This window comes from Vicia villosa, linkage group LG2 (genome assembly GCF_029867415.1).
Source record: "Vicia villosa cultivar HV-30 ecotype Madison, WI linkage group LG2, Vvil1.0, whole genome shotgun sequence".
NCBI lineage: Eukaryota > Viridiplantae > Streptophyta > Magnoliopsida > Fabales > Fabaceae > Vicia > Vicia villosa.
The window spans coordinates 214,980,624-215,008,080 of record NC_081181.1 but is presented as its reverse complement, the minus strand read 5'-3'; the positions used below and the strand labels follow the sequence as shown (position 1 = coordinate 215,008,080).

At 29.6% G+C, this 27,457-nt stretch overlaps 2 protein-coding genes across 5 annotated transcripts; one reads left to right on the top strand and one right to left on the bottom strand.

Moving 5' to 3' along the window:
- Window positions 1-8,760: 8,760 nt before the first annotated feature.
- Window positions 8,761-12,406, top strand: LOC131653847 (cytokinin riboside 5'-monophosphate phosphoribohydrolase LOG1). The gene is made up of 7 exons (XM_058924151.1): window positions 8,761-8,917; window positions 9,007-9,104; window positions 9,314-9,344; window positions 9,894-9,993; window positions 11,740-11,810; window positions 11,900-12,043; window positions 12,145-12,406. The coding sequence occupies exons 1-7, from the start codon at window positions 8,795-8,797 to the stop codon at window positions 12,208-12,210; spliced, it is 633 nt and encodes a 210-aa protein (XP_058780134.1). The 5' UTR covers window positions 8,761-8,794; the 3' UTR covers window positions 12,211-12,406.
- Window positions 12,407-12,447: 41 nt separating this feature from the next.
- On the bottom strand, window positions 12,448-21,524 carry LOC131653848 (mediator of RNA polymerase II transcription subunit 7a-like). 4 transcript variants are annotated; one of them, XM_058924155.1, is made up of 8 exons: window positions 21,267-21,524; window positions 16,488-16,625; window positions 15,164-15,358; window positions 14,553-14,622; window positions 13,863-14,029; window positions 13,678-13,751; window positions 12,870-12,931; window positions 12,448-12,724 (listed from the first exon to the last, which is right to left on the bottom strand). In XM_058924155.1, the coding sequence occupies exons 3-7, from the start codon at window positions 15,296-15,298 to the stop codon at window positions 12,877-12,879; spliced, it is 501 nt and encodes a 166-aa protein (XP_058780138.1). In that variant the 5' UTR covers window positions 15,299-15,358; window positions 16,488-16,625; window positions 21,267-21,524; the 3' UTR covers window positions 12,448-12,724; window positions 12,870-12,876. The 4 variants fall into 4 exon arrangements, with proteins under 4 accessions (XP_058780138.1, XP_058780137.1, XP_058780135.1 ...); XM_058924152.1 differs by lacking the exon at window positions 12,870-12,931 and having other exon boundaries at window positions 12,454-12,724; window positions 21,267-21,521; XM_058924154.1 differs by lacking the exons at window positions 12,870-12,931; window positions 16,488-16,625 and having other exon boundaries at window positions 12,452-12,724; window positions 21,267-21,522.
- Window positions 21,525-27,457: the final 5,933 nt, after the last annotated feature.

Genomic DNA, 27,457 nt, shown 5'->3' with positions numbered 1-27,457 from the left:
CTTATTTTAAGGGTGTCTCAATGATGCTGATACTGATGGATAAGTATATGTAACACGTCGAATCAATAATGTCCATACATTTTCCTTGTGAGAGGCCTTTGTGAATGACTCAGAGTTCTACATAGAGGTTCCCTTAAGATTTGGGTATGAATTCTGAGAAATCACATTGCCATGTCTCAAATGAGATGCGAAAAATATCGCCAAAGTTAGTATACGTTGGTGTGTCATTGCAACTTCCTTCTACTTGATAATAGTGCATGAGAAATTTGCCAATTCCAATTGATGAAACAAGAATATGCAAGTCTTGTTTGAGGTTTCATATATATATATATATATATATATATATATATATATATATATATATATATATATATATATATATATATATATATATATATATATATATATATATATATATATATATATATATATATATATATATATATATTTCTCCAAGCATATTAGATTCCCCTGATAAAAAGGTTATGATTAGGGGTGGCAAAACGAGTCGTCCGTCGTCCGCCCGCCTTATGTCCACCAAAAAACGAACGGGGCGGGCATGTCCGCCAAGTAAAATGGGCATAAAAATTATGCCCGCCCCGCCAAGATGGCGGGCGGCGGACTTACCCGCCTATTTTTATTTATATTGTTTAATAGATTAATAGGTTTTTTTTTACCTTTTAATTAAACTTTTTACTTATTTTTTAAAACAATTTTTTATAAAAGCAACTTTTTAACAAATTTACTTTAAAAAATATTACATATATTTATAAATAAATGTATACATCAAGAATTGCAATTATTAGAATTAACTAAAAAAAGAGTGAGTTTTGGAGGAGTGGAACTTTGGCGAGCGGCGGGCCTAAAATCCCAACCCAACCCGCCATTTTTTGACGGGTGTGCGGCCAGCCTGGCGGGCCGCGGCCCGTTTTGCCACCTTTATGATGGGTATCATGAATTTTATTTTTTAGAGTTAAATATATGTTACTTCCTGCCATTGTAGCGAATTTTTAATTGGCCCTTTTGTTGTGATCTCTCCTTAACTTTTTCATATTCTCTCAAATACACCTTAAATTGTCGCATTGCAGTAAATAATCTCTCTAACTGTCAGTGTGTCAGTTTACGTGACCTTTTTTTTCAAATCCACGTGTATTTTTATTTTATTTTTTTCATTTTTAATTGTAATTTTTATTTTTTATTCAAATTTGCTTTTTCATTTTTCTTATAATAAATTTTGAAAACTTAAAAGTTAAAACAATCCAAAACTTTTACCAATGACGATTCAATGTCGAATACCCAACCACTGGCCTAGGTTAGGAGTACTCATTTGAATTTATTTTAGGAGGATCCAATAAATAAGTGTGTGATTGTCATCTCTAGACTCTAATAAGGACAAAGTGAACTGAAAATATATTCAAAGTTAATTTTTTTTCTTTAGCATGAAAATAAAATAAAAAAGTATTAAAAAAAATCTGAATGTGTTAACTATTTGATAAGAGGTTGCAATAATTTTTTTTATCCTCAACACTATCTAATTATCATTCTATATAAATAAATAAATAATATTTTTTTTTATTTCTAACTCACTAAAGTATATAAGACTTGCGTAAAATCAAATGAATTTAAGAGGTATTACGGACAGTGTAAAGTAGTTTTACACCGTTAGCGAATCGTGACTATTAAATATTTATTAAAATTTAATATTTATTTTAATTATTTATAAAATAATATTTATAAATGGTTATGATGCACGAACTGGATAATTAATCTCAAATCAAATATATATATATATATATATATATATATATATATATATATATATATATATATATATATATATATATATATATATATATATATATATATATATATATATACTATAAAGTGATTTATAGGGATTCTAGTTATTGAATTGTAAATAAAAGTTATTTAATTAGGTAATTTTATAAAATATATGCATAAAATAAAATATTAAAGGTATTTATGAAAAATTCTTATTTAAAATATTTAGCACTTTAAAAAAATTGTGCCACCAAATTATATTGATTTGATGGATTTTGGATATTTACAGTAGTAGATTATGAAAAAAAAATTAATTAGCTAAAATCTATTTTTGAATAAACTATTAAACAAAAAACTGTTTCTACAAAATTTATAATTAGTTAAAGTATAAAATATTACCCCTTAAAAATAATAGTTGGAAGTGAATGTGAGTATATAATTGGAAGAGATACTAGGGAAAAGATTAGAAAAGTAAATTTTTGAATAGTTAGAAAAGACAAAATAAAATAGTAAACTTGAGTAAAATAAATAATAGGCTATCTATTGATCTATTTAATGGAGGCTAAAAAATAATTATACTATTATTATTGAAGAACTGTTTTACTTGCTTGTGGGGGCTTGAGCCCCAATCCAATACAAGTGCATCCACCCATTTATTAAAATAATATTCTCTGTTTTTTATTATTAATTATTTTAGAAAAAAATAATATTTAAATATAAGTCATTTAACAATTTCAAATGCATGATTAATTATATTTTCTCTATTATATCCTTAAATATTTATTATTTTCTCCTTTTAATTATGTAAATTCATCTTTCACATGTCATTAATGAAGGATAATTTTGTAAAAAACTTTTATAATTTTTAATTTTTATACAATAATTATTATTTTTCTTAATATGTGTGAAAAGTCTAAAACAATTATAATAAAAAATGGAATTAATAATAATTTGCACTGTAATCTTATTTTATTTGAAAAATTAATTTTTCAATTATATACGGATGATATTTGATTTATATAAAAATATTAATGAAAAATCATTTTATACATTTCCGTTCAATTTTGGTATACTTTTTATAGGATTATTGTCATGTTAGAATTTTATCTATCTTTTTCATAAGATTTCATGTGAAAATAAGTATAATAACTTTCTATATTAAGAAAGTGAATAGGTAAATCTTATCTCTAATTTTGATTTTTATTTTGAAACTTTCTATTAATAATAAGTTTTATGTGAATTTTAAAGTGACCAACCAGGAAAATAATACAGCAAAATACTTATTTTGATTTTTGGTCTTGACGGTATATACTAATAATATTTTGTAGAAATGTACAACAGTGCGTTATCTATCCTAGTAGTAAAGGAGTTGATCTATTAGCTAAGGGGCACGTATTTAAATTCTGCGACAATCAGAGCTGTATCTATGAGAATCTGACAAAGTTAGGGAGGGGATCACAACAAATTTTCTTATAGGGGGCAACTAGAAACTCGCTACAATGGCTGAGAATAACATATTTAATCTAATTTTATATCTAAATATTTCAATCTTGGGCCAAGAAAAGATATAGATGATTAAACCTAAGGTACAATCAAAGGTTTTTATAATCCATATAGTCATTAACACAATGAAAGAACGACTCTTATTCTAGGCCACAGATGGAGCACACAATCAATGTGACGATGTTGCAATGGTGAACTAGAGTTGCGACAAGCAAGCCAAAAGAGGAACTTGGTCTTTTCTCGAAGGTATAGTTGATCCAATGCTATAATTAAGGTTTCATATTAAGATCATGTAAATCTTTTTTGTTGTAGCGGATCAAAGAGTATCAATTCTTAGTAATGTAAGTACCACATATGTGAGCATACCAAACAAAGACTATTTTTATTGCGGTTGAAACTGCGACTTTTGGTGAGTTCGGTGATGATATTATTAGGGAGTTGTGTATAAAAGTGGTGGATCTGAGGTGGTGTTGTAAAGTAAAAATGTTTAATTGTTATATTTATGTCATTGATATGTACATACACAACAATAGCAACCAAGGGACCAAGAGAAGTATAGAGGATATACCAAAAAGAAGAGGATCGTGACCCATACCTCTAATCATACTCATATTTTAGCTCATTTTTGGCACTAGTAATATAATCCCAATGGAGGAACATGTAGTGGAAGAAAGGGAGAGTAAACGGGCACCAAGAAAGAATTATGCCTATGAGACTTGGACTTGAAACAGAGGATCCAAATTGAGTTTATGAGTCACTTTATATGTACATTCTTAATTACCATAACTTGTCTATGAATCACTTTATATGCACATTCTTAATTACCATAACTTATAACTTCTTTATCTGATGAATTCCAGAGCTTATCTGACAGGTTTTGTGCTTGAAATAATGCATTTTCATTCTAGGTTTTCGCGCTTGCTATTTCCTAGGGTTTCCGACTGCGTCAGTTGGCATCAAAACATGTTTTCTCATATTTTTTTCGTAGCTTGACAACCATGGCGGATCAACCAACGACTAGAGCATATATTGAGGAAATTGACGCGACTTTTACTATAACTCTAACTGCTTTGATTGAGCAAATGGAAAATTTTAAAAAATCAGGTGAACAACGGTTTTGACTATTTGGAAAATGTGAAATAAAGTTTTTTTTCCTAAAAAGCTTGATGATTAATCTCTAAATGTCTGAAATTATTAATTTGACGTGAAAGTAGATCCATGTTCATGCTTTGAGTTTTGTCATTCCTCTATTAGACTTGAATTGAGATCCGCTTAAGTGGTTTGACATTTAGGTTTGTGCAAATGATTAATTACTCTCCTTTTATTTTGTGCAGGTGATTGAGTTTACCTCCCTACAGTTTATGATATCTGGAGCTCTTTTGTGCCTGAGGTCGCTGTATAATTCGGATCGTTAGTTTGATTTTGTTTTCCTTGTTTTTTCCTTCTATTCCTTTGTGGTTTGATTGTTTTAACTCTTCTTTGTTGTTGTTTTGTCTTCGACTTTTGTGGAGCTTGTTGCTCTTGCAAACCACTAATGTTGTTTGTTTTTTTTTCTACCATTTATAAACTTTAGTTTGTATTTATATATGATTTATGTTTTTGCTATTAAAAGGTGTTTAAAGTATCCACGAGGCTTGTTATACTTTTTTATATCTTTCACAAGATACAAGTTATGAAAGTTATATTGAAAACCAACCATAAAAATTTTCACCAAACCCCTTAAGTAAAAACCTAAAAATTGAAATGTTAAAAGTTAGGCATACTTAAGCATCGAATAGTTCCATCATTTAGCTTTTAGATTGGCTCATTAGGAAAGAAAGTGATGGGATTTAGAATTAAGTGCATTGAAATAAAGGGATTGGGTAAGGGCAATAGAGTGCGTAGACAATAAGATGAAAGAGATGTTTTTCTTACTACCTTATCCGAAAAGGAAACTCTTGGACACACTTTTATGCTCTTCTTATGAATGTGACCAATTGAAGGCTTCAATTTGCATCACCAATCATATACACCACTTATATATATGTCCAATAATTCTTGTTAGAATTTAAAAATATGACATGATCGATCTGAGCAAAAACTAACATCAATTACATGTGTCCATATTCTAGTGCTATAAGTAAATGGTGGCCAAATTAATAATTTAATGGTGGCCAAAATTGGTCAGAAAAAAATGTGACTAGATGAAATATGAGAGGCTAATAAAGAAAGAATAAAAAAGTTGTACTCAAGTATAAAGGGTAGGTTATTAACTTATATGAGTAGGATTCCACCATTTTGGTGCACAAAAACTCAATCATTCATTGGCCTTGCAAATGCATAAGATATTTTAAATTATTTTTAAATAATACTATATAATACAATCTTAACATAGATAATATAAAATACCACCTACCAATCCATATTTGATTATAATGATCAATCTGCTTATTAATTAAGATATATAGTAGTTTGGAAGAGTTTTACAGACAAACTATCTCACAGTATTCAAAATTTGTCATAATTAAACTGTAGTTAAATAATATCTCATAAAAATTATATATCACTCTTAAACTATGATAAAGTAGAGTCACGGTTTGTTTTTGCATAGTTAAACAGAAGTTAATCTACAAAATACTTCTAAAACTCTACACAAAACCTACAAAAACTTTAAAAAATACTCTCTTAATTTTTAATTAATCGAGTATAAAATATCATCAAGCAATCCATATTTGCCTATAATGATTAATCTACTGATTAATTAATATAGCCCTCTTTAGAGTCTCTAAGGCAGATTGTCTCACAGAATTTAAATTTTGATATAGTTAAACTTTGGTTAAATAATATTTCATAAAATATATCACTCTTAAACTATAGTAAAATAGAGTTATCGTTTGTTTTTGCGTAGTTAAACTGAGATTAACCTAAAAAATTCATTCAAAAACTATACATAAGACTTACAAAAAGTTTAAGAAATTTAAGAAGACCCTCTTAATTTTTAATTAACCAAGTATAATTCTCATTTTGAATTTTGATTCACTAATTATAGTTAAGTTGATGAAAATTAAAGTCAAGCTAACCAACTTAGGGCAATATTATTATATTACAACCCTACATATCTAACTTTCATTGGACATATTTATTTAATAAAAACAAAGTGCAATGCTTTCACCAACAAAAGAATAAAGAAAGTGAAAGAAAAAAAAGTGCAATTGATGATACGTAATAACTTGTTGTTCATTGATTAGAAGAGTCAAAAGTTTTGGCTATGGTTTGAGGGGAGACAAAAGAGTAACATCAAAGTTGAGTTTGCAATTCTAAAAATGGCTAAACCAAATTGTTATGGCTTTTTCAATGCGTCGAGTTCTTATTGGCTTAGAGAATAAGAATTTTAGGGTTTATGATATTTTTATTGATAAAGAATGGTTGAGAGTGAATGATTCATGGTTATTCTTATCTATATTTTTGTAGAGTGAGGTAAAGTAATATTGGTGGCAGTAAAAGTACTCATTCACTATTTGTCCTCTCTTTGAACTCTGCTCAAACACCTATCATTGCACGGATGAATCAATTCATCAAAATCCTTCAAAGTTCAAACTACTCAATTTGACCTAATCTACTATATTGACAAAGTATTTTAAAATTGATCTTTAAATTTATTAATTGTTAATCAAATTCGTCAATATGTTCGTATTAAAAGGAAATATTAATTTGATAATACGAGTGAGCGGATTAAAAAATATATATAACGAGTATCATCTAAGTACAACTGGAACGATCGTAGAGACTAATCACTTAGGTTAGAAAAAAATCTAAGGTACTAACTACAAAGACTACTCTTTTGAGAAGAACGGTAATGATCGACATTAATGTAGATAGGGGTGGCAAACACATATTTCGCCCCGTATAAGTCCGGCTAACAAGAATTCGTTAAAAAAATCAGAGCAAAGCAAGGTAGGCATAATTCACTGTGCGGACCTAAAACCTTATAGTCTTAAAGGCTAAAAGTTGCATAAATTAATGTTAATGGCCAAGCCCACAAAAACCTGAAGAAAAAAAAAATGAAAACGGTGTGAGACGGGCATGCATGTCTTACATAAAGGTTAAAAGTTTAACAAAATTTTGTTAATGCTCGCGCTCCGAAAAGCTCACAAAAATCAGGACGGATACATTAGAGGGTGAAGATCTAAAAGTTTGATCCACCCTATAAAAAATATGAGCAAAATAGGAATATGTCTTATTAACGGACTTTTTTTGCCATCTCTACCTATAAAAACTAATCTTTTTAGATGGAAAGGAATGCAAGGGACGATGAAACCGCAGAGATAAATGCAATTTATAGCAAAGCTCTCTTTCAATAAATTAGACATCATAACTGTCTTTGAAGACGTGTAAGACAGATTTAAATTTACCAGAGTTAAACATAACTAAATAGAGTCTTATAAAATATTTGTCACATTAAATTGTAACTAAATAGGATTTTTATTTATTTTTGTATGATTAAATTGTAACTAATAATTTACACAGAATCTCCAAAAATTTGAGTAGCTTTTGTTAGACAGAATTGATTTAAGTTTAAATTAAAAACATGTGTATTAAAAGTAAACTTGCATATCATCTCAGACACCATAATGGATGGTACAAGATATGTAATGGCAAATGCACTAGTATCTGTCTGTGATTAAAGTTTGAATGTCTTATATCATCATGATTTTTCAGAATTATCATCAACAGTGTCAGGTAGAGAGAGAAATACAAAGACTTGGTGTAAGAACAAGTCAACTAACATTAAAGATACCTATGATTTAACTACTTCTATTACACAATGTTTTTGTTTTCAAGTAACAACAGGAACCATGGAGTGTGAGATAGGGTTTCACGGGCTCATTACATATATACAGTGTGTTCCAAACTGTGTTGTCAAGAATTAAATTAAACGAATCTTAATGATAAAAGTTTAAAATAAACTATTGTTAGATCACGAGAGCATTAAGAGATTAATGTCTAGAATCATGCATTAAGAAAAAACTTTTGACTACAAAGAACAATATATAATTTTTTAATACTATAGCCGATTTTATAAGTCAAGTTAGATTCAACAAAAAATTTTAACATAGTATCAAAGTCTATATAAAATTTAGTAATTCAGAGTCAAACTCTAAATATTCAGTATTAAGTTAGACACGGCCTTTACTGTAAAATTTGAAAATTTTGTATAAAAATTGAATTAGACACGACCGAAACAAAATAGTACAATGATCTTGACATAGGACCACGGATTGAACATTTAGTTATTGGATTTATTAATTTTTTGAGTGAATGGTGATAGAAGGGGACCATAGTAATTAAAGTAGAAAACACACAAAAACATAAGACATTGGATCAAATTTTTCTTTGGTTCCCTATAGACATGTCATTGTCATGTTTAATGATGTGTGGTGAGGAATACGTGTTCGTTTTGCTGTTATATATATACACCATAAACCATAAACCACTCATCCATTTTTTGAGAGAGAGAAAGAGAGAGAGAATGGAGAGAGACATAGAGATGAAGTTATCATCAAAGTTTAAGAGAGTTTGTGTGTTTTGTGGTAGTAGTCCTGGTAATAAGACTAGTTATAAAGATGCTGCTATTGAACTTGGAAGAGAATTGGTAAATTACTACTTTAGTCCTTATTCTATATAAATACATATACATCAATATGGCTTTTGAGATTTTTTTGTATTTTGATATGATACAAGGTTTCAAGAAATATTGATTTAGTTTATGGAGGAGGCAGCATTGGTTTGATGGGGTTGATTTCTCAAGCGGTGTACGATGGTGGTCGACATGTAATCGGGTGAGTCGAAATTCTGACTATTTTATCATTTTCTTGATCATATTTCATGCATGTTTAAATTGACAGTAAATTTATCAGAATCACGGTTTCATTATAATATCGTCAAATTTGCTATGATATTATCGAATTTCAAATTTGCTATGATATTATCGAATTTCAAACATGCATCGTAGATATTTTATTGGCCTAACTTTTTTTTTTTTTTTCAGAGTGATTCCCAAAACACTTATGCCAAGAGAGGTAATGTTAACTTATTTTGGAAGCATTTATCAATCTTCATTTCGAAAAATATAAAAAGAAAATGACTATACTAGAGTTAGCTTAATAATTTTAAGTCAATTTCAACCATGCTTTTGTTATCTCAATATCTAAATTTCAACTTGTATTTATGTGAAAAAATGCAAGTTGTGCTTGCATGTTTTTTTTCTCTCTAGTATACACCATTTTGCATTAAGTGTTAAATTACAAACGTATCCATCAATATACACGTGTCAATCTAGGGTTGCTTATTCTTCTGAACTATTTTGTCATTCTCTCCATGTTCTATCTTACACTCTTCATATTCTCCTTGGCATTATTCCTTTTCTATATTCTCTATATTCCTCTTGTTTCTTCCCAAACCAAACAAATATCTTACAATACTCTCTAATCTCGTAATAACCGTCGTATTTGATTATTTCACGTAAATAACTGTCATATTTGATCATTTCACACAGATATATTTGATTCGCGGACTTTATAAGTTTACTATTGTTTGAGTGATAATTTGGTATATGTGATATGGTGCAGCTTACTGGAGAAACAGTGGGAGAAGTGAAAGCAGTAGCTGACATGCATCAAAGGAAAGCTGAAATGGCTAGAAATTCTGATGCTTTTATTGCTTTACCTGGTTGGTACACTCTACTTTCTAGCTCCAATATTTTTCACATGGATAATGTTATTAATCTTTAATTCATGATGGATTAATTTAAGGGACCTTGTAAACTAATAGTACCTTTTTTTTCTCTTTTTATTTTAGGAGAATGTAAGTCATTTCTTTGATAGTATTGAACAAAATTTACACATGTCAATTGCAATTTAGTAAATTTTTTTTTTAAAATTAGAGGGAAAAAAGTAGATAATCTTAAAGTTATTAGGTAAAATAACTTTATTAAATTAATAATAGAATAAAAGATGTTAAATGCTTTTTATTTATTTATTTTAATTTTGTTGGAATGCACTTAAATTTTAGTTGGAATTTGCGAAAGTGTTGCAAATTTCCTTTAAACTAAGAATAAATAAAACTTTATGAAAAGATTGATTAAAAAGTTCTACCATAAGTGGGGTATAGTCTAGTCTTTGATGAAAAGACCATAAAATGTCCAAAAAGAATTTTTTAAATTTACTTTGATTATGCATTAATTATCACATGACAAACATTCTAAGACCAGATATTAATTTAAAAAGGTCAAAAGTAATAAAGATTAGAAAAGTCATTTGTGGAAAAAGACGAAAGTGTACTAAGATTTAGGTTCATTCAAATATTAATTGGACTCATATGGATTTAGGTGTATTAGGTGTGTGATTTGGATTTTTTTTCCACATCACCTAATTTTGAAAATTATTTATATTTTTTTTTCTAAAGATCACTTTAAATTATGTTTGGTGTCAGTTGAGAAATGCGACACCAAAGAAGATAAAATAAAATTTTAAATTAAAATATTTAATAAAATTAATAATTTAAGATATTGATAAATGTAAATTATGACAAACAAAATATTTTTAAAAACTAAAGTAATATTTAATCTTTTTATTTATGATAATGATGGTATAAATAGTAGTAAAACAATATATTATAAATTATAAGCTAAAATCTTATTTGAAGTTGCAAGTAAAAAAAAACACTATAAATTATTTTTAAAAAAATATTATAAACACGCAAGAGAATTATATTTATATAAAAAAAAAACTCGACTTTATTCATGTGAGATTATAGCATAAACTAGTGGTGCGAACTTGCAAAACATACTCTTGTACATTTTTAGATTGGTATAATCAGTTGGCTTATGATTCAGTTTCTAAGTTTTTTTTTTAAATTTTTATAATATATTGATGTAAACAAATTGATATTTATAATATATTTTTAATTGTATGTTTTTACAATGATAAACTTAAATAATATTTTATACTTAAACATGGGCAAAAAATTATTATTTTTTGTCATACTAACTGACATGGACATTGCAAGTGGTTTATCCACACAGGCCCAAAGAGATAGGGGCCCATAATATTGGCAGCTTTCCCAGTCTTGATGAAATCTTTCATGAGCTTAGCCACAAAAACAAAACACTTCATAGTTCATAGTCTAATTTTATTTATTAAAAAAGAATAAAATACATATTTTCAAATCCTTAAGAATAAAGGTTTATTTGTCTTCATTCCATTATCTAGGAGGGTTTCCACATATTGTCTAAAAGAATAATTTCATCACAATGTCAGAAAAAATGTCTTATTCATATATTATTATATAATTATTTTTAAAAACTGTGGAAATGGCACAGTTTTGTAAAACAAAATGTAAAATTATTCAATATTGAAACCATTTAGTCTATTTGTAGTGACATTTTTTAAAGGGTTTATATTTATGTGCATGAAGGTGGCTATGGTACACTTGAGGAGCTTCTTGAGGTGATAACATGGGCTCAACTTGGCATACATGATAAACCAGTAAAGATTTTAATTCTACACAAATGATTTCAATTCTCAACTTGGCATATATCTTTCCCTTTTAAGATATTTTTTGTTTGTTTTTGAAGGTGGGATTGCTAAATGTTGATGGATACTACAATTCCTTTTTGTCTTTCATTGACAAAGCTGTGGAGGAAGGATTCATTAGCCCCACAGCTCGTCATATAATTGTATCTGCCCCAACACCAAAAGAACTTGTCAAAAACATGGAGGTAATTCTATTCTATCTGATATTTTTATAATCGGTCGATCCAACCAATTCAAATTATGATCCGAATGTCTCACCGGTTCTTTTGGTTCTTTGCTCTTGTAGGAATATTTCCCACAGCATGAAAGAGTTGCCTCAAAGCTAACATGGGAAAGTGATCAGCTAGATTAGATGGAGTGGAGAACAATTGTTAGTCAGAATGTGAGACAATTCATGGGACTGATGATATAGTAGAAGATCATAATTTCATGGAGCCGGGGTTTTTGTGTGCTCTTATATTTCCTTGTTAGTGTAAAACTAAAGATTTGGAATCTAGCTATCCATGCTAACTACTATATGCTCAATGTCAATTCTGTTTGTTTTTTCAGACTCCATTTGTTTACTTCAAAGAGAAATTGAGCACATAATTAAAGTGTCTAAAAGTTATTACCAAGTAACAATTCTCACACACAATTTAAAGAACAATCCTAAAAGTTCATCCACAAGTAGTTATAATATCTACGACACACTATAAAACAGTCTTCCCTATAACTTATAGCATGGCAACCTTTGACGCAAGGTATGAATCTATTGGTCGAAATTCATTGAGATGTAGTTGCACAACAATACAAGGTACACAATGCTTTAATGACCATCAAGTGTTGCCAATGACTCATTAAGGAGTCTTCGAGCTTCTTCTCTCCTCCTAAAAAGAAAAGAAACACAGGTTTAACAAAGGGCAGAATCATTGCGTCTATCAAATTTCGTGAACTATACTATCTCAAATTTAGACTAATCAAGATTCCAAAGAATTATAGTCATTTTATTTATATACAGCAAAGGTAACTTACCGATACACTAGATATTGTCTTTCAAATTATGGTAAAGTACAATGTGAAATGCTCTATGATTTCTGGTTGTCAAAGTAAAATAACTGTACTTCATTAGAAAACATTTGGCAACATAAATCATCACATGAATGACAGGTGATGTTTCCAATTTCCGTTATCAATTAGAACTACATCATTAAAAATTCATGAAGTTTTTAATATTCCTTCTACTGTTAAATGGAAAAGTGCATGTTGCTGAAACATGAAAAAGATGATGTGATTGTGTAACAGTAAACTATATGCATTAAATTTTATTTGAACATAAAACTCTAGATTCTAGAAGGAAATAATATAATCTACTCTTTCAATAAAATAAAACCCTGGTAAGCAAGCAGCCATGGGTGTACGAACCTACGACGGAGGACCTTGTTTGAAAATTAGTAAGGTTTTGCAAATGTTATCTTCTCTTGTATTTCTGTTTTAGGGGACATATAAATATGATTTCCCTAAATCGGTTAGGTATCTTTTCCATTCTTAGAAGTGTTTACTAGTTTACCCCGTGTGAAGAGAATAGAGTCTCTTGTGTATCTTTCACCATTTTCAATCAATAAACTAACAGGGACGAATAAACTTCCTTTTTGGCATTGCTTGCTCGAAGAAACCTACACTGGCCTTGAGTGGATATTGGAGCAGTGGGTACAACCAGAAAGAATGAACTGACTCATGGATACAGAAATCCGGGAAGGTTGGCAGCATACCAACAAAAATTGTAAAAGGTTCTAAAACCATAGACAAGGACATTAAGAAAAATATCAGGAAATGTGCATACCTTTTAATGTCTTCCACAGCTTGTTTACGGCGCTCTATCTGAAGTTCCAAAATGTGAATCAAAGTTGCTCTAGCCTATAAAATAAATACATGATATAATGAAAATTTCAGAAAAGGGAAAAAGACCAAAAGCATCCAAATCAAAGGCGGGTACATATAATTATAACTGTCTAGAATATTGTTTACCTGATGAGGACGCAGGGAATTTAAAAGGTGGTGTAAATTTTTGAACAAGGTTGAAATTTCTTCAACTCTCCTTGCATATTGTGATGGTCTCTCAATAAGAATATCAGCAAGCTCCAAAATGTGTAGTTGCAATTCTCCATTAAGTGATCTCAGCTCCTTCTTGAAATCTATGGAAGGTAAGATGTTAATTATAAGAGGTAATATTTTATCTAGTAGCAACACCATGTTTTGTAAATAATTCAGTATTTTTTTCACTCACAAAACTATAATGTTAATAATCCCTAAAAGATCAAGCCCACAAGTCTAGACTATACAATTACATTAGAGGGTACAATGTTTGTTATACCCAAAATCACTAAATGAAAAAATGTCTCAACATAAATTGAAGGAGGCTAATCAAAAGAAGCATTTATATAGACAAGAAAGTGGGAAGATTGAGACCGGGGGGACAACATCTTTTACTAAAGTGCCGCTATAGCAGCTATTCGACAACATCTTTTACTAGCTTATCATTGAACAATAGTGATTTGTTCAAATACCACTATGTTATAGTGCCGCTATTTGACAACACTACTGAGGATAAGAGTGAAATACATAACATAAAACTCCAACTATTTGTAACTCATATGGCCAGCCACTTCATAACATTTTGAAATTAAATTGAGCATAAAAAAGTTGAAGATAGCCTACCAATATTAGGTCCCTTGGAATAGAGTTGGCGAACACCTTGTTCTTCCAAGCTTGGTAGAACATCACTAGTCTACGTAAAAATAAATAAATAAACAAAATATTAACACTATGATCATGCCAAAGAGGTTTCTGCATAAAATCTCACAGATAAATATATACTTTCAGAAAATTGCATCTCAAACAACTAAGAAGAAACCATGTTTTACATGACTGAGCACAATCTGATCTTGAATATAAATAACAACAAATCCAGTTTTTGCGGTGCAGAATATGGGAAAATCTTAACTACATAACCCTATTTAATGATATCACGTCGGACAAGAAACTTCTCCATTTTTTAAGTATATTGGGCATTATAGATGGCACCTATCACAGCCCTAAAAAATGGGATACCAAACAACTAGATAGTAAACAGAACTCGTGTTTAGATGACGATATTATAAACAGATTTTGAAAGGAAACTTTAACGAGAAATCGTTGGAGCTTCTGCCATCAACCTCACGGATTTAACCATTCTCATAACTCTGAGCAATATCGTCTCGAATAAATATTTGTCCAGATAGTAATAAGGACCGCAATAATATCAAAAACACAAGTGTAAAAAACCTCACAGTGTAACTGCCTCCGAAACAAATGTAAGTTCCTTCAATTGGTGGTGGAGGCTCTGGGGCAGACTGAGGGTCTTGCGCGTAATTTTTGTAAAGCCTGTAATAAGGCGGTGGTGGTGGATATGTTGCCGTTGCCATAACAAAAAATCTTCCAATCAAAAACAGTTAAAGATCATACATGCATCTCTACTTCAAGATCTGCATCATTAAATAAAAATCACAAAGTGTTAAATTGTGTTTAGTTTTTGATGAAATTCAATCTTCATGTATTTCATCAAAAACTGGAATGGGAGTTGCAAAACAGCATTAAAATTCAATCCAAATTCATTTTTTGCCATTTGCATATATATAGACATACTGGAATCATTTAGATATGTGGTCTCTTAGATGAATTTGAAAAGTGTAGATTGAAGCTGCCGAGATATGTTGACTCATATTAAATCTAAGGGTGAATCATGTTAGTCAGTTAGAATGGTGAAGGGAATAATTTTCGTAGGAGCTTATAATGTTTGGTATCTGTGTTCAATAATCATGATGTATGGTTGGATATCCTATCTAACACCTTCTATGAGTACAAGAAAATTGAGGAAGCTGCTGCAAACAAAACATTAATTTGAGTTTTTCTCTATAATCTTCCAGATACAGGGTTTAAATTTTAAAGAATCAACATATTAAAGGATATATTTATTGCAAACGCTTTAGAGAGGATTGTAGCAAATGAAGCATGAATAGTTTAAGGTTAAAGAATCAACACTTAGACCAAAGGACAGAATTTTTAAAAACATTTTAGATAAGGTTATAGCAAATGAAGCATGATTAGCAAAGGGTTTAGGCTCGAAACCCTAAATCTTACATATAGAGGGTTTAAAGAAACAAAACTTGGACTAAAAGGAAAGATATTTTAGCGTTTGAGATATAGTTGTAGCGAATGAGCCATTAAATTGTTTAGGTTTTATAGTTTATAAACCCTAAATCTTAAAGATATAGGGTTAGAAAAATCAGCAACTCCTGGACTAAAGGATAGATTTTTTTAACGATTTCGATAAGGTTTTAGAAAATGAAGCATAAATAGTTCATCATTTCCAGAATGTAATGGAAATACTAGAAGAAAAAACCTAACTTTCAAGTTTTGAAAAAAAATTCTTTGAATTGTAAGAACATGATTACAATCTTTTCGAAATCGAAATTGTTAGCATAAGATCGTGATCAAATTCATATGAATCCTATAATTAAACAATCGAAAATCAAAAAGTGATGAAAGTTTGATTACAGTACACAAAAATTCAGAAAGTGCAAGGAACGTTGGAGTGAGGAGATGATGACTCACTTGACAGAGTTGTATAGATGGAGGGACGGTCGCTGGTGTGATGTCTGCGGCTGAGCAGAGGACTGAGTGATATGCTGGGCAGCTGCCGGCGGTGGTCGAGGCGGAGAGTGATGGAGACGAAGTGAAATCGAAAGAGAGCTACGAAATCAGAATTTATTACTTTTTTCTCTTTGTTTATTAGGGAAGTAAATTCAGAATACAAAATAATAAGAAAACACGATAGATTAAGTATGATTTTTTTTTTTTTTTGAGATAATAGTTATTTTACCCTCTATCATAGCCTATATATGGGCGAGGTTTAAAAACTTACTCTCGTAAAAAAAAAGTTTGAATTCATTTTCAGTGTTTTGTCCCTTCAAAAATTTAATTATTAAAATTACTGACGTGGTAATTATTTTTTTTAATTTAATTTTAATCATATGACGGATTTAGTTAAATTTATTTTATTATTTTTAATAATTTTTAATAATGTGGCAGACTTAGTTGAAATTTTTTATTTTTATAAATTATTTTTATTGACATAACAGGCTTAATTAGAATTTTTATTTATTTTTTATTTATTTTAATTTCATTTGACATATTTTATTATAATAATTTCATAAAACATGTTTATTAATTATTTATTTAAGTCCTTATGTTTTAATATATATTTTATTATTATTATTAATAATAATATTTTATTAACTAATATAATAATGTTAATATATTTATTTAGGTCTTTATGTTTTAATATAATATATGTTTTATTATTATTATTAATTAATAATATTTTATTAATTAATATATTAACATTAGTATATTACATGAATTACATATTTATCGTTAGTATTTAAACTATTGTAACATAAATATTTAAAAAATATTAAATATTATTGGTATTTAAAAATGTTAATATTTAAATAATTTTAAATATTTAAATTACTAATTAAAAATAACATTAATAAATTAGTTTAAATTAATTTATTAAATTAGTTTATAACATTAGTTTAAAAGCTACATTATTATTTTAAAACACAACCTATGAAACATGACAAACAGTATTTTTTCAAATATAGCATATAAAATATGACTAAATTGATTTGGTTCAGTATTTTTTAAATTAGTTTATAAAACATAGCTTATAAAACATGACTAAATTAAATTTGTTTATGTAGTTAAAAATAAATCAAATTAAAACTAAATTAAAATAAAATTAAACTAATTTAAATTAAAACTAAATTAATTTATGTTATAATAATTTAGTTTATATTAATTTAGCTTAATTTAATTTAATTTATTTTAGTTTAATTTATTTTATATTTTATAATTTAATGTAATTTAATTTAGCTTAATTTATAATTTAGTTTATATTTTAAAATAAATATTAATTGTAACAGTATTATTAATAATAATGTTAACTACTATTAACTAATAACTATAATATAACTATTATATTTTAACTAATATTACCTAGTAACTATAATATAACTATTTATTTTAACTAATAACTATAATATAACTATTATATTTTAACTAATATATTTTATAATTTAATTAATTAATATATTAACTAATTTATTTTATAAATTAATTAACTAATATATTAATTAATAACGTTAACAATAATTAACTAGAATATTAAAATATAAATTAATTAATATATTAGTTAATAAAATATTATTATAATATATATATACTTAACCCAAGAATTAGGACAACAAATGTAAAATTGTGGTGCCCTAACTAAGTCATGTGTTCAATATGACTAAAAATTTAGCTTGTTTGTCAAGTCACTAAAAATAATTTTAAAAAATAAAAAATTTCAACTAAGTCTGCCACGTCAGGAAAATCTTTACTTTTTTGTTAAAAAAATTACATGTTATGGTCCTTTTAAAATTATTATACACATAGTTTTAGTTCCTACAGTTAAACCGATGTATATTTTATAATGATTATTTTACAAACATGTTTAGAACGTTATAAAAAGTTCCTCGAAAAAAGAACTTCAAAATTTAATTTCTAGAAATTTGCATTACTTTTATCATTATTTTTTGAAATTTAAAAAATTCATATTTAATTCTTCTCATTTTATAAAACTTTATAATTTTATAAATAAATATTTTATAATATTTTAAACAAGTATTAAAAAAATTATTTAAAAATTTAAGAGTAATTAAACAGTTTTCAAAATTTTAAAAAATAGCAGGGAGTAAAATTAAATGCATAAAAATTTTATAGGGACTAAAATATGTCATTTTTTTAATCGGAACTAAAAATGAAATTTGAGATATTTATAAGGACCAAAAACATACTTAACCCTTAAAATAATCTTTGTGTCTTCTTAGAGGTCATTGGCCAAAATTTTAAAAAAATTTAAATATCTTCAAAATTCAAATATATATTAATGAACTCACTATAACATATTTTTTAGAGAAATTTTCAAATATGCATACCCGAAACAGCATTTTTTTTTTTCAAAATCAAGGGAATTTCGAAGATGCATCTCCGAATCCACCCATAATTTAAGTTTAGTAGATTTCGGAAATGCATATTTGAACCTGTTTTAAGTATATATTTAGCGCGACATAACCCCCATTCTTCATTTGCAGTCAACTCTTCCATTTTATTCACAAAAACTCTTAATCCTTCATTTTGAGCAACTTATTGAAGCAAGTTTTTACGATACTTTGACAAAGTAAGTGTTATCCAAGCAAGTGTTTATTCAACTTATTTCATCAAGTTTCCAAAAGCTCATATTTTGAGTAAGTTTCTTAAATCATTTGTTGTACATCGTAGGGATGGCAAGCAGACGAATCTGAGTCAACGGGTGAAAACCAGAATTGACTGGGTTTGAGTTCGGGTGTCACCCGATATTTCGAGTGCGGGTTTGGGTAGTGTGAAACCTGCACCCAAAATCCAAAATTTCACCCGCTTATATATATATATATATATATATATATATATATATATATATATATATATATATATATATATATATATATATATATATATATATAGTTGTGAGAAAATTATAGGAAAAATGTATTTTATGTGTTTTGCTGCGGGTTTGGGTTTGGGTAAAAAATTCTGAACCCAACGGGTGTGGGCGTGGGTGTTATTTTGCAACTCGAACAGCCTTTGGATTTGTGTTCGGGTTCGGGTGTCGATTTCAGGTGCGGGTTTGGGTAATGTGTGTGACAACCGGATCGAACATCAACTAGATTTAAAATCAATGAAGTCGCCATCGATTATTTATTTATCACAAAAAATGGGAAAGGAAAACATCGACTAAAACCTAAAGGGTAAAACAAACAAAAGGTCTTACGACCAAGAGAAGAGGGTAAGGGTGTCGGTTACACAAGGAGAAGGGATTAGCACTCCTCACGTCCGTCGTACTCGACGGGATCTTCTCTTATTAGTCTAAATCTATGGGTGTTATCTAAAAATCTAAAACTAAAAGCTAAAGGGAAACGCTCGAAAAAGAAAGAGAAAAGAAACACGGGGAAAAGAAAGAAATATTTACAAAGATGTGCTCGTTCGAGCCCCGCGACTCGATGCCTACGTATTCCTTTAAGGAATCAGAGCAGCCGTAGTTCGGTTTACAAATTTTTGTATGTTTTGTGTTTTTTAAATGAACGATGTTAAACGTCGCATTCCACTGCTGCTCGACCTTTGGAGACTTACACAATTGTCGTGGAAAAGAATTAACATGTTCTTAAAAGGAAAATAAAAATGTGATTGGTTGGTATTTTTTGATGTAGATAATGGTGAATCAAATCCCAATGCAACGATATCCACCCTTCTCTCCTTTTTAAGAATATGAAATTTTATTAGGTATTTTAAGTGTTTTTTTTGTTGGGTATTTTTTTAAAGGGAAGTGTGAATAGTGGTGAATTAAATATCAATGCAAGGATACTCACCATTCTCTACTTTTGAATAATTATTAAGTGTTTTAAAAGTTGAAAAGAAAAAGAAAACTAAAACTAAAAGACGGTGGGAGAATTCTAAATCCTAAAATTATGTTAAACTAATCCTACCTAAAATTGAAAAATTAAAGGACTAATCTAATATTTTTGGAATTTAATAAGGAAAATAAAGTCTAAACTAAAAAACATGTTTTTGTATTTTTTAATAATATTATGAAACAAAATAAACAATCAAACTAAAGAATATCACTTAAAACAAATAACATAAAAACCAAAACACAAAGGCTAAAATAATTAAAAGGAAGGTGTGAATAGAAGGGAATTCGGTGGGCTTAAAGAGGTTCGCCCAGGGCAAACCACAAATAGCCATGACAGGGGTTCTGTAGACCAAATATAGGGTGCGGAGATCACTTTCGGATTGGGCCACAACAATCAAAAGCCCAGCATTATTAACACAAAAAAACCTAATACTAACAGTTTGTGGAGTCCGCCCTAAACCTAATTTCTCACGCCTCTTTTTTCATCCGCACTTTCAATGGAAACAAAAACAAATAACTCAAATCTCTCCTTTCCCTGTTATTCCTCTTTCACGCTTCAAAAAAAATCTCACATTCTCTCAACAGAACCTCTCTCTTCTAATCGAAACAACAGCAACAATTAAACCATTCTAATCCTATCGACTCTCTCCCTGATTGCGTTCCAGAAACGAAACTTCCCTCTGTCAATTTCCTCTCTCACGATACAAACAAACAAAAATGCCAAGGTTCAAACAGGAATTTAAACATCAGCATGATCTACGACATCCAACAAGCATTCACAGCATTATCATAATCAAATCAGAGAAAATAAATGCAAGATTGGTGTTAGAAGTTACCACTCCGAATCCACTTAAGCGTTTTAGGTCGGTGTTGTGCGATTGGAGGATCAGAACTGCGAGCGTCGTGTTGACTCGGAGGTTATGTTGTGTGAGTCGTTGTGGTGATGAAGCTCGGTGGATTTTGTGGTATGAAGGATCCGTGAAGCCGTGATGCGTATGAAGTTGTGGTTCAGCTTTGCTTTTGACAGAAAATGATGCTGAGTGTTATGGTGTTGTGAGGTAAGTTAATGAGAGCAAAAAGCTGTGAATCTATAGGTTGGTTTGAGTGACAGCCGGTCCTGATTTTTAGAGGCCCAGGGTAAATAATAAAATTGGACCCCTAAAAAAATAACAATTAATAAAAATATTTAGTTATAAATAATATTAATATTACTAATTTTTAATTTATTATTATAAAATAAATTTAGTAATGTTTCTTTTTATAAATAAAAAAATCAATAATTTGAGTTAAGTTTGTTTACCGCTTTATACTTTTCTCACTATTTAGTTGTTTTGTGATACTTTAGTTAACCGTCAAAATTGACGTAATAATATAAAAATAATTGAATTAATTAAAGATTTATATATATCTTATAAATATTATGTTAGGTTATACTAACTTTTATATACATCTTATAAATATTATGTTAGGTTATACTAACTTAAATCATAACTTAGATCAATATGTTTTAAACTTATAAATTTAAATTTATTATTCAAATATTCATAAGAATTAATTAAAAATTACACTAATATACAATTTTTTAAATATATTATAATAAAATAAAATTTAACAATATATATTTTTTATAAACAAGATCAAACCACTAATAATTATATAATTATATAATTTTTTTATTATAATTTAATCATATAATAAACTTTTGAATATTTAATTACAAAAAATAAATATCATCAAAAATTTATATTAAAGAAATAAAATCTAATAAACTTAATACTATATAGTATATTATATTAAAGAAATAAAATCAGAAAAGTTAGTAAATTTAATATTATATAGTATATATATAGTATATAATAAAAAGTAGTGGTTAGTAATTCCATTATTTAGTTGGTAATATTTTAATTTCTGAAAGTACAATGCCAAAGGTTTAAACCTTGTTCCATGTAGTTTGGCATTTTAATAAAATAAATTACTAAAATCCTTCGGCAAAGATTGAACACGTGACATCTGCTTTTGATACCAAGTCTCATTACCGCTGCGCCACATATACCAGACATGATGTATTTCAAAATAAAAGGTATATATATTGTATATCATACTAATAAAAGCCCATACCAAAAAAGCTTGAGGCCCCTTTATTTTTGAGGCCCTGGGTTGTGGGCCTGCTTGCCCAGGCCCAGGGCCGGCCCTGGCTTTGGATGAATTGAGTTTTCTTAGAATTGTTGAATGGACTTGAAGTTGATGCATGTGAAGTGTGTTGATGGGGTTGTTTGTTGTTGTGCAAATGTTTAAATTTGTTGTAAGTTGGTGTTTAAATCTGGAGATTTGGAGATGCTGCACTAGGTGATGATTCAGCTGATGGAAATGGATATTGAGGATGAAGGTTCAAAGATTTGCGGAAACGAATTGATGAAAGTTGTTCTGGTTTGTTTGGAGTGTGAAGGATAGGCTTCAAAAATGTTTGGAGGAAAGCTTTCTTCTATGAAATTTATGCAGAGCTTTTCTTTAAGTTTTTTCTTCCTCCCCTTTGTTTGTAATGTGAGTTGGTTTATATAGGAGAGTGATTAGGGTTTTGAATGGGAATTGAGGATAAGATCAAAGGGAACATTTTCTGTCAATTGGTACAATTTTGTTGTGAAATTTGAACTTGTTTCAAAGATAGTGGAGTAGTGGAATGGAGAGTGGAGCAGAATTTTGGACAATTGGGGAGGAGAAGAGTTTGCTCTTTTTTGTGTGTTTGTGATACTTGTGCAATGTCATAAAAATTGAATGGAAAAACGTGAAACTTTTTGGTGTGTTCCACAAAATTGGCTTATGGGCCTTTGCAACTTGAATTAACATGGGCTAAAAATGACATCTTGCTTTGCACCTATAAAACAAAGAGAAATAGAACAAAAAATGCAAAAATATGGCAAAATATATTTTAATTTAAACATTTATTAAAATTCAATCTAAAATAAATAAATTGAGCTTTAATTAATATTTAAATTAAAAGACTAATAAAATGCATATGAATAAATATTTTTTTCTTTTTTCGAACGAATGCGAAATTATGTTCAGTGTTCTAAAATTATGCAAATGATTATGAAGCAACAAAATTAGTAAAAGTATGATTTAATTAAATAAAATGCAATGATGTGAATGAAATAGAATCGTAGGGTAAAAATCAGGGTGCAACAGCTGCCCCTATTTAAGTTTCTTCTATCAGAAGATATGAAGATTAAAAACTTCATCTCGACAAGATAGGAGATACTTAAATATAAACAAAACCCGATTTTTTAGCCTAAGATGCCTTAAGAATGATATGAAATGTCATGAATGTATGGACTCTTTTTCCTTTTTTTTTGTATGATATGATATGAGACGAACTCGAAACTCCGTGGGGAATATAACGCCACGAGAGATAAACTAATGATGGGATGAGTAAAAGACTTGATGAAAGAGATAGCAGAATAAAGGTGACAGACATCAGAGATATTCAGAAGAGCGTTGAATAAACTCTGGAAAGCAATAGGAACGATCATCAAAAGCATTCAGAAGAGCATTGAATATACTTCGGAAAGTGTCATACCCCAAAATTTGCCCTCCAGATTCTTTTTAAGCGTATGCTTTGCATATCATCTGCAAATTAACTTGATTTTGCATTTTTTTCGAAAATATGTATCACACGTACATCTTTGCGTATTTTGGTCGTTTTTACGATTTAACAATATTTTCGGTTCACTAACCCTTTTTAGGCTTACAATTATATTTTTTAATTCAATTTAGATTTAAGTTGAATTTTAATTAAAATTAGTGAATCATTTTATTATATTTACATATCATTCTATTTTTTTTTGGTTTTTAGGTGCAAGTAGAAATAAAGTCCATTGAACTTAAATTGATCCAAGCCCATGACTTTAAGAGAAGTCTCTAATTCCACTTTTTTTTATTTTTTATGGATTTATTAATATTTATTTGAGTTTTTTATTCATTTAAAATATTAAATAAATCATAAAAAATTATGGAATAGTTGGATTCTGAATTTTTTTAGAAGCCAAAATTCTGAATTATTGGAATCATGGGAAATTGATTTCTGATTTTTTGGAATCATGTAAGATTGGATTGAGTAGAATCTGATTGAAGACTAAAAAGGAAGGATTCAATATCTATTCAAAACCAAATTACAATCATCCAAAATATGAGGGATTTGATTCAAGTTCTTAAACCTAAAATCACTTGTATATATACTGAGAACAGAAATCAAAAACAGGGAGAAGGATTGCAGACAAAGAAACTCTGGCTAAACTCAAAAAAGTCGAAGCAAAAGTTCAAATCGAATTCCAATTTGCAGCGTGATTCAAGAAGTTTTGGAAATCGAATAACGTTCCTGGGGCCTCTTCGAAGCAATCCCAATCACTATCGGGCGGCGCAGCGCCAAGGATCATGCCATATACGAACTCGGTTTGCCTTTTTTTTGCACAATCCCGATTTCAATATTTGACGAGTTGTAAATACATTTTGGATGCATAATCATGTTCATAATCATGTTTGCAAACTTTCTGGATACGTTGATTTGAGTTTTGATGCAGGACATGTAGTTTGCCATTGTTAGGTTTTTAGAGCTCCAATTTGGGGGTTCATGAGACAGGAAAAATCACCCCAAATTAATGGCACCATTGCATTCAGGAGAAGATTTCTAGTCGAACCATGTATGGATTCGGAGTTTATGTGCATTATTATGTAAATTTAATGGTTGCAGGCATGTAACTACGCATGGAAACCGTGGCTATAGGGTATACCAACAGCCATGTTCGTAGCTAAAACCTCTGGTAGAAAGAAACAGTCTGAACGGAGAGGAAGACTGTAGCGCGTGTTGGTTTTAGAGTTCAAACGTTTTATGGTTACATTTAAATAACCTTTTTGCTACTTTGCTAACAGCGAGCGGAGCCTGGCGTGGTGGCGAAGAGCAGCATCCTAAGGTCTTCATAGGGCACGGGTTCGAACCCTGCCTCTTACATCTTATTTTGTTAAATTTTCAAAGTCTAGTTTCCTGCAGATCCAGCGTTATTCCTCCCACACGGGCACACGCTACGCTGGCAGGTATCCAAACATCAAATCTATCTCAGTTCCAATCCAACGCCTTCAGATCTGCACATGCACCATGGATCTCCAACCATATGCAACACAGGATCAATTAAGTTCTTTCTCCCAATTTTATTTCTTTTTATTTTTATTTTTTTATATATTATTATTCTATTTATTTATTTTTATATAATAATTATATCCATTTATTTTCTATTATCATAAACATTTTAATTACTTTTTATTCATTAAAATTCACATTTATTTTATTATGATTCTAAAAAATTCATAAAAATCCATAAAAAATCATAAAAAATATTTTTGCACTCGATTTCTTTATTTTTATCTCGATTTAATTAATTAGGTCGCGAGACCAATAATTAATTAAATCGTTTGTATTTTCTTATTTTAATTCGTACCTTAATCAGGGTTTACGAAGATCATGCCCTACACTGAATGTTTTATTTATGCCTTTTCAGGGTTACTCTTCAAATACCTTCCGACTACGCGCCCGATCAAGACTCAAAGTTAAGTATTTAATTTATCTTAAAGTTTATTTTATTTCCTTTTGATTTTAGGGTTTGCCCTTATATTTTCTGAACTGTGCATACACTCACTCCTTTCTATGCCTTGCCTTTTTGCCTTTTCAGGGTTAGTCTCAAGACATCCTCCGTCTGCCAACCATGTCAGATCAAATTCGAAGCTAAGTGCCCATTTGCTTTATTTATTTTAAATTTCTTTATTCTTTATTTTTAAGGTTAATTCTGTTTGCCTCCGAACTAATAACGCACTCACCCTTCTGTTTATTCTTTCTTTTCCAATTTTCAGGGTTTGTCGATTGCCGAAGCCACGAGTATTGGTAACCCTAAACCTTAACCCTGATATTTTCTGCCTTTTATTATTACTTATGCCAAACCCTATTGGGGGATCCGCTGGTTTCATTTTCCCCTTCCCCATATTGCTATTGTTATTGCTTTATGATAAATTGCGTGGTTAGTAATTTAGGGAGTGTAACCTTGAATTGAATTAGCCTCACTAATTACAAGATAATTTAATCGAATTAATCACGTGATTGTTGCACCCACGCACACTTTTGGGGTAACCTCTTTGTTGCCTTGTTGCCTGTTGCCTGTTGCCTGTTGCCTTGTGTATTTTTTGCAGAATAGCCATGTCCCTCGAATATGAGGATACCTCAGCTATGTTGCCTCGATAAAAAGGTCATGCGACCCTAATGATGCTGCCTTCGATACACTAACATGACCTCGACCCTCGGAAGTTGCCTACGGAAAAAAGGCTGAGGTATCTTCTGGTTGCCTACGAATGAAGGCTATTCTGGTCTTTCCCTTAGACTACCTGCCCCTCTATGGCATGGGTCAGTCTTATGGCGAACGACATTGCGACGACCCTTTAACCTCCAAATGAAAGGCTTCCTGCCCTCTTATGGCAAGGATAGACCCTTTCACCCTGAAAGGCTAAAAGAACTCTTTTTTCAAATTATAAGGTAATTGCCCCTAATTGCCTTGCTCTGGCTAAAATGTCTTTTATCAACTTTTTCTTAAACAAACACTCTCAAGGCTACGCTCATTTACGAGCTAAAGTCCTTGTTTCTTCATCTTCTATACATTTCTAAACTTTTGGTTTCAAAACGAGCAAAGCAATTAAGAGCCCATGGAAAACCATGGATGCAAAGGGTGCCTTACACCTTCCCTTTGCATAATTACCCCCCGAACTCAAAATCTTTTTAAAAGGTATTTTCCTGTTCTTTTAGCCTTTCCGATATTTGGATAAAATAAAAGTCGGTGGCGACTCATGCTTAACCGCAACATTTTCGATTATAAAAGTCAGTTCACCGTATTACAGAAAGGAATATCAAAGACACTCAGAAGAGCATTAAATGAACTTTGGAGAAGAATCAAGCACATCCAGAAAAGCGTTGAACGTACGAGAAGCAAGCCTTAGA

Bases quoted from the DNA above. Each gene is read 5' to 3' on its own strand.
- LOC131653847 (XM_058924151.1), top strand. From the start codon at position 8,795: ATGGAGAGAGACATAGAGATGAAGTTATCATCAAAGTTTAAGAGAGTT. The intron at 9,105-9,313 runs GTGAGTCGAAAT...TTTTTTTTTCAG, and splicing joins GGTGGTCGACATGTAATCGG to AGTGATTCCCAAAACACTTA. The intron at 12,044-12,144 runs GTAATTCTATTC...TTGCTCTTGTAG, and splicing joins AACTTGTCAAAAACATGGAG to GAATATTTCCCACAGCATGA.
- LOC131653848 (XM_058924154.1), bottom strand. From the start codon at position 15,298: ATGGCAACGGCAACATATCCACCACCACCGCCTTATTACAGGCTTTAC. The intron at 14,623-15,163 runs GTGAGGTTTTTT...ATTTTTACGTAG, and splicing joins GTTTCGGAGGCAGTTACACT to ACTAGTGATGTTCTACCAAG. The intron at 12,725-13,677 runs GTATGCACATTT...TTTTCTTTTTAG, and splicing joins GCTGTGGAAGACATTAAAAG to GAGGAGAGAAGAAGCTCGAA.